General features: G+C 40.3%; 1 protein-coding gene across 1 annotated transcript; it reads left to right on the forward strand.

The window, feature by feature from the left end:
• The first annotated feature begins 5,233 nt into the window (after nt 1-5,233).
• On the forward strand, nt 5,234-6,358 carry LOC131233603 (probable calcium-binding protein CML23). Its single transcript, XM_058230383.1, has one exon. It carries the CDS (start codon nt 5,524-5,526, stop codon nt 6,115-6,117), a length of 594 nt encoding a protein of 197 aa, XP_058086366.1. The 5' UTR covers nt 5,234-5,523; the 3' UTR covers nt 6,118-6,358.
• The last annotated feature ends 8,110 nt before the right edge of the window (nt 6,359-14,468 follow it).

A 14,468-nucleotide genomic window follows, 5' to 3' on the forward strand; every position in this document is an offset into this window, starting at 1 on the left:
AATATGGCCTCTATTAAGGCCGACACTCGGTCACGGTAGGCTTATCTGATATCACTGATCTGCTCTCGAATTTTCCTGAGCATTGCCTCAGAAGGGTCCTCATTCTCAGCCATTGCTTCAGAGGCTTTTCCACAGCTCTTCCTCTTTGGCGCGAGGAGCAAGTTGGAGTTTGCGAGCATGGCTGCTCGCGAAGTATGGAAAAGAACCTGGGCTGGCAGCTCATGAGGTTAGTTATTTCTCTGCGAATTGACCAGTGATTAAGGTGGTGTAGTGGTGGCACCCTCCTCTGCATCGCGACTGAGGGGTGGATTCTATCTCTTCAGGAGTTGCACGAGTCGATCTATATTTTTATTTAGGTCTTCGACTTAATTCTCCAAGGAGACTAATTGACCGCCTCAGGTGCGAGATCAAGGAGCTGGCGTTGCGGGAGTAGAGTCGGCTCGCTGCTGGTAGGGCTAGGCACCCTGCTCGGCTGATGATTCAGGAAGAGCTAGGATGACTGCATCATATGATTTAGGAAAAGTTGAGATGCTTACAACAGATGATTCAAGAAGAGCTAGGATGGCTGCAGCAATGGCAGTTAGAGCTTTTTTCTTTTCTTTCGCCATTGTGGTTTTCTAGTAAAGCAGGAATGACTTTGATGTCATTCCCATAGACGACGCCAAAGCATTGATGCAAAAATATGGTCCACCCTTTTTAGACCTTCGAGTACCTGCACAGAAAGAAGATAGTGGAGACTCTGGCTAAAATAAGGGACCCTCCAATGCCAAAGTTAGGCTAGGAATCTAAGTCTGATAGTATCAAGGGCTTTTGGGGTGAGAGATTCTGCATACCTTTCACTATTAGAGATGCTCTTATTTATAGTTGAAGAGAGGTGGTGATGTAGATGAGATCTCCAAATTTGGTAGGGACGTACTGTAGAAGGATTTAGATCCTGAACGTGCGGGGGAATCTCTTGAGATCATTGGTGAAGATCTCGGGATCCTAAGCGTGTCGCGGATGTCCTCTGAGATCTTTGGAGAAGATCTCGAGCGGATCTCACTAAGATATGATTATTTGGAATCAATGGAGATGTGCAATAGGAGGTCGAGGTAGTCTTTGCTGACCCGACCTAGGGGTAGTATGCCGACCTGTCTTGGGGGTAATATGTCGACCTGTATTCTCTAGCGAGCCCTGACCCATCTCTCAATGCCGTGTAGAATGCCGACCTGCCATCATACTTCATGTTAGGGCAATGAGGCTGAGCTCGTTTCCTTAGTAGAATTCATATGACATATGTTGCGGTGTGTTGGGGGGAGGGGGGTCGAGCTCAAGAGTTTGAAGTGGTCTAGGCCGACCTGGATACTCGGATGAGCTTTAAGACTTTTTTTATTTTTTTATTTTTTATCATTGGACAGATGGCGAACTCACCAACTTACCAACCCGTCGACCCGCCTTCATATATAGTAGGTGACCAACCTCTCTTCCTTGGCCATTTAGGAGCTCATTAGTCATGACCAATGCTGTCCGACCTCATGTCCTGCAGAAATGTCCAAGCTAACCTCTTCTCTTTAGCAACTCTATTTTTACCCATAACAATTATAATTTCCTTTATTAGTTTATTTTATATCTTCATTTTTTAATGCGATAATTCTCTCCTAACCAAGCTTACACCTGGGAGAGCTAATAATAAAAATTGAAAAAACCAAACATGCCCGGAGCTAGCTCTGGTATGAGACCTTGTATCTAATAAAGGCAAATGCAAAACACCAACGTCACGAAATTTCAGCGACTCAATCTGAGATTCTCTCGTGGGCCTCATATTTATACACGGTCGGATGGTCCAAATCGTCCAGTGCATCTTACATTTCGAAAACCGCGAACAGATCACTTACAGCCATCGGTGCCGCAATTTGTGGAACCGAACACTCGTTCCCGCCAACATGCTACATTCCACTTTTTTTTTTTTTTTTTTTGGTTTCTTAGGTTAGCTCGTTAGCACACACCATGTCAGTACACACACTCCACCCTCGCTAGGGATCGATACCAAGACCTAAGTGTTGAAACCAGGTATCTCGACTCAGTCGGCCGATTTAGCTATGGATCTGGGTGTACATGCTACATTCCACTTGTATAAGAAAGAAGTCGGTGAAAATGACAAGTCCCTCGTCAAAAATCAGGCTGATCAAGTGGGTCACATCTGTATGTTGAATCAGACGGTCGATTTTCTATTGATTCCAATGCCCCATCCCAACTTTCTCGTATTAGAAATAACCGAACGGGTTAAAAAGATATGGACGATCTTTTAGTTATTGTACATTTGTTCAGTTAATTGTGGGCCACCTAACTAGTGGACCGATAAGATTTTTGGGACAAGAAATCTAAATAGTGGTAGCCTTGGGATGGATGGCTTGGATATATATTGCACAATGGCACACGTGTGTGCACGATTAATTCATTATGGTGACCATGCAAATGCCCATATTTGACCGGATCCAATCAGGTCCGGAGATCCAATGCATACCTGGCAGATACTCTTGAACTTAATACAATCCTTGGACCGCACCCCTAATCTGGACCGTCCAATTGGTGTCATTCGATATCAACCCGATGGTTGAAGAAAATTAATCATCAGTACTTGTCCAACTGAAAAAAAATCTCAGCCTTTGATGTCCAATTGCCGTGATCTTTGGGCATGAGGCCCCACGCCAACCAACGATTCGGATCATGCAACAAAGCAACTACATGGGTCCATTTATATAGACATGCAAAACAGACTCATCAAAATGGTAATTCCATTAGTCTCGGTATCGGCCGGCCACAAGGGACACCGATTTGATACTACACACGCCTCTCCGGGACGCGGATTGCCGACTGACGCTGCCAGTAGCGAGTAGCTACTGGACGGTGCTCTGTGGGCTCTCTATGATGTATTTGTTTTATCCACGCCGTCCATCCAGTTTTTTCAGGTCATTTTATTGTATGATAAAAAAAATTAGGCAGATTCAAGTTTCATGTGGACCACACCATAAGGAAACAGTGGTTATTGAACGCCCACTATTAAAAACTTCCTGGTGGTCACAAAAGTTTTGGATGAAGTTGATATTTGTGTTTTCCTTTCATTCATGCATCGGTATGACCTAATCAACAGGTGGGCCTTAGGAAGTTTTTAATGGTGGGCGTTCAATCACCAATATTTTCCTCTGGTGTGGTCAACTTGAGATTTGGATCTGCTTCTTTTTTAGAATCATCTCATAGAATGATCTGTTAAAATAGATGGACGGTTTGGATAAAATAAATACATCATGGTGGGTCTTACAGTGTAGCGTCCAGTAGCCACGTCTCTGTTGTATACGCTACCGGCAGCGCCAGCAGGCGACCCCGTTCATTTCTCCCGAGCTCCGCACATGCATGCAGGGAATCTGATGTGCCACCGTGATGTATGGGTTCCATCCATACCGTTCATCCATTTTTTCATGTCATTTTATGCCGTCAGATTAAAATTGAGGCAGATCCAAGGCTCAAGTGGACGACAGATCGGGGATTGATGCTTAATGTTGAAAACTTCTTCGAGCCACAGAAGTTTTCTAATATTTGTTTTTTCCTTAATCCAGGTCTATATGACCTTATGAACAGGTTGGATGGAAAATAAACATCATGGTGGCCTCTGGGAAGGCTTCAACATTGAGCATCACTATCAACGCTGATTCCTGTGGTGTGGTCAGACTTGGATCTTCCTCATTTTTGATATTATACCATAAAATGATATAGAAAAATGGAGGGACGGTGTGGATAAAATTCATACGTTACGATGGGCCCCTCAGATACCCTGCCGGTGCTGAGCTCCGTACAGATGGGGGTAGTACCCAATCCGCCTCTTCCGGCCACAAGACAATTATCCTAGTCGTTATATGCAAAACTCGGTCAACCGCTCCTTGCGGAGACCGCAAACAGAGTCCTTAAAAGGCATAATCAAACTACGGTGATAGTTAACCACCGTTTCCAAATTGGTTGTAACTCTGCCGTACATGTGACACACGTGTTAGTCAATCTTAATCATAAGAATTTCAGTCTAATTGGTGGACAATATTGTTGTTTGATGTCTTTAATGTATGCGTAAACAAAGAATTTTGATTGGTAGAATTGATTGCTCGATCAATCGACAAAAATCCAGATTAAGTAGATTGGTTCTTGGACAATTCTAGATAGGTTCAATCAATTTGCCTTGGTAGTTTGAGTGATCAATATAATTTGAAAAATTCATGTTAATTTTTTGAACACTTTTGAACAAGTTGGACATATTTAATTGATTGAACATGTATGCATGATTAATCAACAGTTGCTTGATCGATGTCAATTGATCGATACTTAAGTCGATGACGCACATAACTTTATGTAATTACATAATTTATTTTTTATTACAAGTATAACACTATAAATATTTGTGTAATAGGAGATTAAAGTAGAATAAAGATAGTTAAATCATTTCTAAGGTTTGGAAAGAAGGAAACAAGGATTTTGGTATCTCTAAGTTTAAGTAATCTCTTGTATTTTTATTTTATGGTGGGCTGTTCTTCCCTTTATGTTGTGGTTTTTTTATTGTCTCCACAAGTGTATTTACTAATTTGTTTGTGTTTATCTTTTATTTGTATGATTTTAACTGGGTTTTGATTTTGACATTCAAAAGAAAAATGGTATCACTTTCTTCTCATGTGAGGGGGCGGAACACACGCTCATAAAATCACACATGTCAAAGATATGGGCCATCCATAGGGTAGAATAAGTTATGAACATATAGTGCAATAAAAGTAACGTAGTTATGTCAAGTTTGCACGGGGTTGGAAAAAAGACCAACAGCTCAAATTGAATGTCAGTTGAAGAGTGTGGTACCCTGAACTTTGGTACTGCAGGTCGTCATTGAATCACATCCTTTATTTTTGTACTCTCCATTTAATGGTCAGAATTGGAAGCAAGGAAAAAAGTACCGATCGATTGGACATGTAAACCTACTCGGGATTGTCTGGACCAATGTACATGTATGCAACGTAAATGGGCCGAGTTGAGTCACCACCACTATGAAGTCGATACCACACAAATAGGAGAAATGCCGGCACGTCTAGGAAACGGCCGGCATTTGCACTAACAAAAAGTCACCTGCAAACAGCTCAGAAGCCGCGTTCACTGCCTTCAACAATGAATCATATAGAGACTAATCACATATTCTAGAGAAGACACACACACACACACACACACTCTCTCTCTCTCTCTCTCTCTCTCTCTCTCTCTCTCAAAGGGAAAGGGAAAGGAAGAGAATCCAACCAGTCTTATGTAGGGCCTCCAACCCATGAAATTATTGCAAGATGACAAAACAAACCAAAAAATCCAGGGCACATGCAATCTCACATGCACCCTCTTTTTTCTTTTTCTACCTCCCCCAATCATCTTCTCTCATGTGATTTCCATTCATCCACCTAACTTTCAAACTACAACTCCCTTCCACCCCCCCACGCCTCTCTCTCTCTCTCTCTCTCTCTCTCTCTCTCCATGGTTTGGTCTCAAAGCCTCCATTTCAGCCCTCTAGGCAAGTGGGTCACAACCATCTTCCACCAACTGAAGAGAAAATGCAAGATTAAAAAGCCCAAGAGATTATCCAACGGCTTCGATTGGTTCTCTTCGTCATTCGCTGCAATGGAGATTTCAAACCAGCTCAAGCAAGTCTTCAAGCTCATTGATACGAATGGAGACGGCAAGATATCACCCTTAGAGCTCCGGGAAGTGCTTGTGTGCCTGGGACACGACAAGTCCAAGGCCGCCAAGGAAGCTGAGGGCATGGTGAAAGAGATGGATTGCAACGGCGACGGTTTCATCGACTTGGAAGAGTTTATGGAGGTCGTGGAAGGGAGGACCGAAAATGGGTGCGGCAGCAAAGACGATCTCATGGATGCATTCCTCGTCTTCGATTCTGATAGGAACGGTTTCATATCAGCCCAGGAGTTGCAAAGAGTCCTTATCAGCCTTGGTTATAAAAAATGCAGTCTCGACGACTGTTTTCTAATGATTAGAGGCGTTGATAGCAATGGAGATGGGCTTGTCGATTTTGATGAATTCCGTTCAATGATGACCAAACGCACCGGTTGAAGATTGGAGTTTGGTACTGACACCTTCATATGCATAAGCTGTCATTTGCTGTCATTCAAGACCTTAAGTTTGGAGAGCTTCCAAGGTGAGGTGTAAATGCAAGGCCACGTTTGGATGCTCATTTTAACTAAATTGCAATATATTCCGATTAGATGTCAATGAAATTATCACATTGGGTTTGGACTAAATGTGGTTTGGCTGCCTACTGTTAATTGAATTGAATTATTACAATTGGAATCAATTGAATTTAAGTGTTTGGTAATTTTGTAAAATTTCATGATATTTTACACTAAATTAGACTAATTAATTATGAAAATATAATAAAATTTTATGATATTTGGTGCAATCAAACGCACCCTAAGCTAAATTGTTTATGTTGTTCTGGAAATTATTGAGAAAAGGAGATGTCAATGTGGGTAATGATGCCAAGCAGAGCCATTTGAAAATTACAAAGGGAGCTTGTGTGTATAAATATAGAATTTTTTATACTCCCGTAGAGTGTGATGGATGATACGCGGGCAATTAGAAATTTCATACTCGGTATACAAATAATGCAATCTACACTATCCAGTGTCCTAACTAACATATATTATGATTTGTGCATACTTATTGGACGGTTAACATGAAAATATCATTTGTTGTGTTTCAACAAACAAGTTTCCATGAATCACAGGTTAAGATAGTTCAACCACCGGTACAATTTCTGAAGGCCTGCGCATCAAGCGTCATACGCTGCCCGAGTATCATAACTACCTTATATGTACATTGAGGAAGAAATGCCTGAGGCACCTAAAATGTCCAAAGTTAATAAGGAAAAGATAGCCACAACTTTTTGTATTTCCCTTTTTTTGGGCCATGCTACTTTTATCCATGGAATCTTCTTCATTTACCGTTTGTCATTGTAGCTGTGGGCCCCACTCTATCTGGCTCTATCTGTAACAAACGTGTGCATACGTGGGTTCATGCCCTGTCCACTACACGTGGGGTCATAACCATGGGACATCTATTGTCTCTAATGCCCTTTTTCTTGTTGTACAAACGTGGCCCATCGGATGAGTGGACCGACCTGATTTTCATGGTTGGCCCTATATTTTGAGCAGCTCTGATGTCACACACGCGTGCCATGTTGGCAGGTAAGGTGGAAATGGGCCGGAGCTGGGCCTAGAAAATCAAATTTTAGAATAGGGATGGCCCGTGGCCCTTGCGACTGGTTCAAAATCAGGCCCGGAGTCAGCCCAGGCTTATTCGGAAGGTCAATCACCGTATTCCTCGAGGATAACTACTCCAAATCCACGAGCTCTCTAGATTCTTCAATGAGTTGTTGAGGGTCTAATATGCAATATTTGACCTCAATTATTACATGATTTTATGAACATGATATTGTTTAACGCATGATTTTAATCGTCTTTATAATGTAAGGTGAATTTAGGAGCCTTGACTAAAAAATGGTAGTAAAAGCATGAAATTAAGGCTCTGAAGTCACCAAGGCAAGGGACGGACTTTAGGGGACCGAGATCGAAGAAATTACACGCCAGAGATCCGATAAAATCGGGCCACTCACGTTTCACAGGCCCGAAAATCGTCTAGAATACAAGATCACAGGGTTCCCACCATCCATTCGGCTCAAAACTTTGTATATAACCTGAAGACCATAAATTAACCGTACCTGTCAAATTTCAGCCATTGGATCCTTGTGAAAGTAGCCCAAAAGACAGATCAACCCCTAAAATCCTGATTTGGGGCCCGCCTAATATCTGGATATGCTTAAAATTTTGTCTCAACCCTTTAATTGAGGTGGTAAAACGGTTGGATGGAGTGGATTTTTCACACGCATCACAGTGGACCCCATGTGCGACATGCGTGTACATGGCATGTCTGCATGCGAGCCCCACCGGATCGGGAATCCCGGTCAAAGGGCGCTGACCCGATCCCTTCTTCTCTACGTCACAGCGTTCGCATGTTCGGACGCTGTGATTCGTAGTGGCCTTCTGTGATCATCTCATTAGACGATTTGAATCGTCCAATCACTCTAGAGGGGGGACTTGACCCTCGCTAGGTGTCCTTTTGGCCCTATACACACATACACACGTGGATCGTCGAAAAACGCAGGATAGACCGCACAAAAATCTGATAAAAATTACTCCTTTCTAACTGAAATTTCGTCAGGAATCCAATGAACAGGTCGGATTTCTCCGAAAACACCAATGTGGGGCCCACCGAGCATCTCAGCGTACCCTTTTTTCTGTAGGGGCGTGTGTTCGCACGTCTGGCCCTCCGTGGGCCGTTCCGTGATCGAGGGCACGTCCAGATCCATGATCCGGACTGTCCACATGCTGCAACAGGTGGCCAGAATTCTATCCAAGAAGGCGGATATGGAATCTGGACGATCCTTCGTCTCAAATTCCAATTAAACGCAATGAGATTACGCGTTTCTTTTGTTGCGTAAACAAAACTTACGCACACAACCATTCTTGTGCGTAAACTCCAGTGTGAAAGCTTTTCACGCACCGACTCATGCCCGCTATAAAAGGATGGAGGGCAGCCGTGTGATGATCATCTCTGGATCCTGGGACGTGCAGCCGTGAACGTGAGCAGCCATGGAGGCACCTTGGATCCTTGCACATCTGGAGAATGTGGGAGAGAAGAGAGAGAGAGAGAGAGAGAGAGAGAGAGAGAGAGAGAGAGAGAGAGAGCTGTCGACTAGTGAATCTTTCTCCCTCCTTTATTTTCCTTCTTTTCCTTTTATGCTTTCTTTTAAGGGATTTTTAGTTTGATTATGTCAGGCTAAACCTCTTAGCTTGGGCTAAGAGGTGAAGCTTGTAGCGTGATTAGGATGGTTGCTTTGCTTCGATTCATGTTTATTGAACTCTCATAGATTCTAGTTTGATTATGAAGGAATATTTTTAGTTTTTAATGGTTTATTGTGACTCAAATTACAATTGATTTGCGATTACTTTGAATATCTTCTTCCTGAATTGAGATTGTGAAATTATGCAGTCCTGTTGTTTACCACCATCCCATGAGCATGGTAGGGTGATGGAATCACTCCTAACTTTTACAATTCTCTTATGATTGGTTGTGAGATTGATAAATTGCTGTTGATTGCCATCGTCTAAGCATAGTTAGGTGACAGAATCACTTCCAACTCTTCACCAATTTTATCTATTGATGATTAAATCCATGGGAAGTTTAGAGATCTGACAAATCTCTTCCTACCAATTGGATAGGATAGGACTCTGATTTCAGTTGTGTCCTTGAATCAATGCAAGGTAATTTCCCAATTGTTACAAGTAGATCCTTGGCACCCTAGTTCCGACTTTTATTTTTATTAGTTTTTGATAAATCTATTCACAATTATTCTCTTGATTTTCTCTGATTTAGATTACATCTTCGCCTAGTTCTAGTTCAAGTTACTTTCAGATTACGTACAAGGTTCAGTCCTTGTGGATTCGACCTCGGTCTTACCGAGATTATTACTACATCACAACCTTATACTTGGGGTGTGAACAAGTTTTTGGCGATGTTGCCGGGGACTAACAGTTGCATTTTTCTGATATTAGCTAGTTTTAGAATTAGGTTAAGATTAGGGTTTTTCAAAGTTTAGGTTTTCCTGTTTGTTTTTTTAAGAAACTAACCTTACTTTCCTGTTTTGTAGGACCTTGACATAGACTCTCTAAATTGGTAATCCGTTTCTAATTTTTTTATTTTTTTATTTTTAGGATTAGGGTTTGATTTTCTATTTTTAGAAAATTTCTTATTTTAGGATCTCTTGAATTTTTAGAAACTAACTTAATTTTTAACTTTAGGTTTAGAATTTTCTTAATTATTTTTAGAAACTTTCTATTTTTGGTTCTAGAGATATTTCTTTTTTAGAAACTAGTTTACTTTCTATTTCTATTTTAGGAACTTTCTAACTTCAGAATTTCTCTTTTTAGAAACTAATTTCTTTTGTTTTCTTTTGTAGGATCTTAACATAGGAACTTCTAATTTGGTAACTTCCTTCTAACTTTTCCTCCCCTTACTTTTCATACTGTTGTAAGATTTTCTTTTTTATTTTTCTTAGGATTAGATTCAGAGTTAGGGTTTCACCATGGAAGAGTGGGTACGTCAGTATGCTAAGATGGATAAGAGATATTTGGGAGGGATGTATAATGATTATGATGTAATTCAACCTATATCTCAAGATTTTTCTCAAACCATCATTGAGAACCGACTGGATATTATGCTCCATCGTTAATAAGTCCTTACGCGATCATAATTATGAGAATGAAGACTGTTATCAACCATCATATTCTCCCATATATGATCCGTATGACTATAACCAGTGAAAACATCAATATTAGGAAGATGAACCAACATGTTATAATGATTATTCTCATGGATACCCTACCTTTGAGATCCAACTAGAAACGATCCAAGAGGATTCATTTCAGCGTAATATGGACTGTCTTGCAGAAATTAGAAAAGTGTTAGAAGTGTTTAATTCAAGTGATAAGTCTCTTGGGTCCTCTACCTTTAAAATTCAACCACAAACAATCTAAGAGAATTCAATTCAAAATTTCTTCCAAACTCTAGAGCTCAGCCAACAAAATACACTCCAAAGACTGCAAGAACTTAGAAAAAATATTCAATAGTTGAGTTCACGTGAGGCGATTGTGGAGAACTCTGGAATTTGGAATGAGGAGTTGGATTCCATTAATGAGCATACGGTTCAATTTCCCGATGAGTCGATATCGATGATAATTTAAAAGAATGATCAAGAGACGTGGGTGTCTTTCAAATATAATGATGATGACACACTTCACTCACATAACACACATGATTTCAATGATGAGGTAGAGGTTAGTTTATTCGAACCTCAACCTAATTTAGGAATAGAGTGTGAGGAAAGCGATCTCATCCTAGGTGTGTACTGCACAAAATTAGACAATGATGAGTATTGCGATGATGATTATGAATGTGCAGCCCAAATTCTCCTAGAATCAATCCCAAGTATGGTGCAGGTCAATGATTAAGAAGTACACAAAGTGATCGGTCATAAGGATCTACTCCACTCATCTAACATGCCTGATTTAAATGTGAAGGATGAGCCCCTTACAACCGACTCTTCTAACTCTTGTGAGACATATTTGGACCACTTCCTTGAATTGAATGATGATATAATTCAGGAGAGGGACGAGTCACTCGATATGACTCTGGAATTTGAAACCATCTAGTTGAGGCCACCATTTGAGTTGTACACTTTTGATGCTTCAATGCCTCTACTGAGTAACTTCAAAGAACAAAGTCCTCTCATCAATGCTTCGTCTACTAAACCTCAATCTGTCTGTGTGGGGCTGAAGCAAGAAAGCGTACCTCCATCTACTTTTAAAGATGATGGAGTCCTTGGGCAGATCATCACGAGCTTCAATGCGGAAAATAAGTCACTCTCAGTCGAATTTCCCAACTCTTTGAATGATTGCTTGGCAAACTTTGCAGATTCAAACGATCCCATGATAAAAGACATAGTGAATGCCTTGTAAGATAATATCTAGGTAGTTGTCACGGACCGAGAAAATTCTTATTCTGAAGCCCTTCATTCTCCAGATCTTGAATGTTTACCATTAAAGGAGGAGGAGCTGAGAATTGAACCGGAGTCTAAAACTCCAGAACGTGTCAAGACTACATCACTTTCTATTAATTTTTCTGAATTTTATTTACATGTAGTCTCTGATTCATCATGAAGTACTAACATTGACACTTTTTCTGTCACAAGTGAATCATATATCCTTTGGATAAATCAAGCAATTCAACGATAATTTTTTGATGAGGTCTATAGATTTCTCTGGAATTCCATGCTCCACGGCATCCAAGCCTATTGTAAAAAAGGCTTTTGGATAATCTTGTTGAGAAACCTATTGAGAAATTTATCAAGATATTGGCCGGAAAAGGAACCTTGTGGCATGACTAAGTAGCTTTTCTCCTGCTTTCATAGGACTAGGGTAGTTTGCTTTATGCCGTTCTACGCTTTATGCCATTAGGTTAGTTTGCTTTATACGTTGTTTTAGGATAGTTTGCTTCGTTGATTTCACTCTTGTGCTGACCTGCTTTTCATGCTGAGCTCTTTGTGGAAAAGCCTCTTGATTCTTCCGTCCATATACTATCTTTCCATCACTTCTCCTTTACTTCGTTGTCCCATGTGCATTGCATGCTTATTTCTTTTACATTGAGGACAATGTAGATTTCAGGTTAGGGAAGGGAGATTAGGTTATCTAATTAGTGTTTTCTCAGTCTTGAGCAAAAATTGTGATTTTTTTTGAATTTTTTAGAAATTCGAAGTGATTTTGAAAGCCATCCTTGATTTTAGAAGTATAAGATACATAATGTTAGTAATTCATGACTCTTGGATTCAACTATCTTTAGATTTCACAGTTAAGTTCGAATTGTTAATCCATTATTAGAAGTTTTAAACATTGATTAAGTCATAATTTCACATGTCATACCTAGCTTACATATTAAGGCTTCAGTTCGATATTGAATTGTTAACTTGGTAATCATTAAAGTATGAAAGGAACTAGCCTGGGGAATTTGCCCATCATGTTTAAAGAAAAAAATAATACCTAGCTAAAAAACAGCGGTCTTCGGAAAGGGTTGGGCAAATGGTCTTCACCATGGGTTTACTCCCTATAGGTGAGGGTTTGATTTCCCTCATTGGCTTTATTTTTAAAAGATTGACATAGCGTAAAAGCCATTGATAGAAAAATCCAAAGCTAAAAGAATGAAAAATTGAACTGTAAGACAAGTTTTTGTTTAGGTTATGGTTATCCTGAATGCTCTTATGATTATCAACGTTATCATGAGTTTCCTCAAATTCACAAGGGATAAAAATAGAAATAATTTCTAATAAATTTGAAAATAAATTGATCAATGATAAAAAAAATAATAATTGAAAACTCAAACTTAGGACTGAGTTCAAACTCTCTCAAAATGTGACTTACTATAAATAGTAAACTTGTGTACTATTTATAGACGGTCATGATTCCTACCAGACTTCATGGTTTTCGGCCAAAAATAGTATATAAGTGTCCAATTTGACCTAAACACGCTATTCTCATAATTTTTCTAAGCCTTTTCATGTTGCGCACTACTCCAAAAACTTAAAGGATCAAAAATTATGATCGAATTAAAACTTACTATTTATAGTAAAAAGGAAAATAAAATGGACTTTGCAACATAAGATTGTTTTAAGGTTTTGATGGTCTTGATTACTTCTACCTCCAATCGGGCCTTGTCTGGTCCATCTTGGCCACGAAAGTGTCCACAACCCGCTCTATATCAGCTGCGGAGCGGGTTAGCACTTACGGTCTTAAAAGTCACACAATGCGCCCATCTTGAAAATAAAGCATGGAAGCAATGGTGGGTGGAAATGGGCCCGGCCAGGTTGGCCTCAGTACTTCTAAAAATCAATCTAGGCCCGGACAATTCGATAATCTGGCCTTCAATTTCCAGCTCAGGCCAGCACACTAACTGCTCTCTAAATAAATGGATTTGGGCCTTATAAAAATTGCATAACGAAGGGGGCCCAAACCATTTCTTCAACGCGGTTCAAAACCGGGCCCAAACCTGACCCACAGGACTTGAATCTAGCCTGAGCCACATCATGCTGGGAACCAAAACCCCATTGGACACGCTGGCTGATTGCTAGCTAGGAGTGCAAATGGGTCATGTCGGGTCAGGTCGGGTCAGGTCGTGGGGGTCCCGAACCCTCGCCCTTAAATAATCAGGCTAGAATGTTGGCCGTAGAGCCAAACCATTAAAAATTTGTATCCGGTCTAAGTGAAAAAAGGCTAACCCATTTATTTAATTAGTCACATCTGAGTACAGGAGGAACCAGACCCAACCCATTTGTCTCATTCATTAGGTTTTGGTTGGGTGTAGAACTAATAAGTAGGTTTTCTTGTGCAGATATGTTGAAATGCAATTTCCTCCAAGATCCAAAATGCTTATTTGAACTTCTAATTTAGGACCTTGATGTATAGTTTTGCTAAAATGGGATTTGGCCCAAATAAAAGTTTCAGCCCAAGGTGTCTTTTGGGTAAAATGTCTATTTTCAGGTACCTGTTTGGATGCACAAAATCAAATAGCTTTTTAGGGAGGAAAAGATATCTTGCCAAACTGTATGACCGTTTGTACACATATGCTGCAATATAATTTCTTCCAAAATTCAAAATGCTTATTTGAAATTCTAATTTGAACTTGAAATCTAGGCCCGTTTGGATGTATAGTTTTGGCAAAATGGAAATGGGCCTGAAGAAAAGTTTCAGCCAACCTTTTCAACACAAGATTGTCATTTGCAGGTATCTGTTTGGATG

Source organism: Magnolia sinica, chromosome 18 (assembly GCF_029962835.1).
Source record: "Magnolia sinica isolate HGM2019 chromosome 18, MsV1, whole genome shotgun sequence".
NCBI classification, from domain to species: Eukaryota; Viridiplantae; Streptophyta; class Magnoliopsida; order Magnoliales; family Magnoliaceae; genus Magnolia; species Magnolia sinica.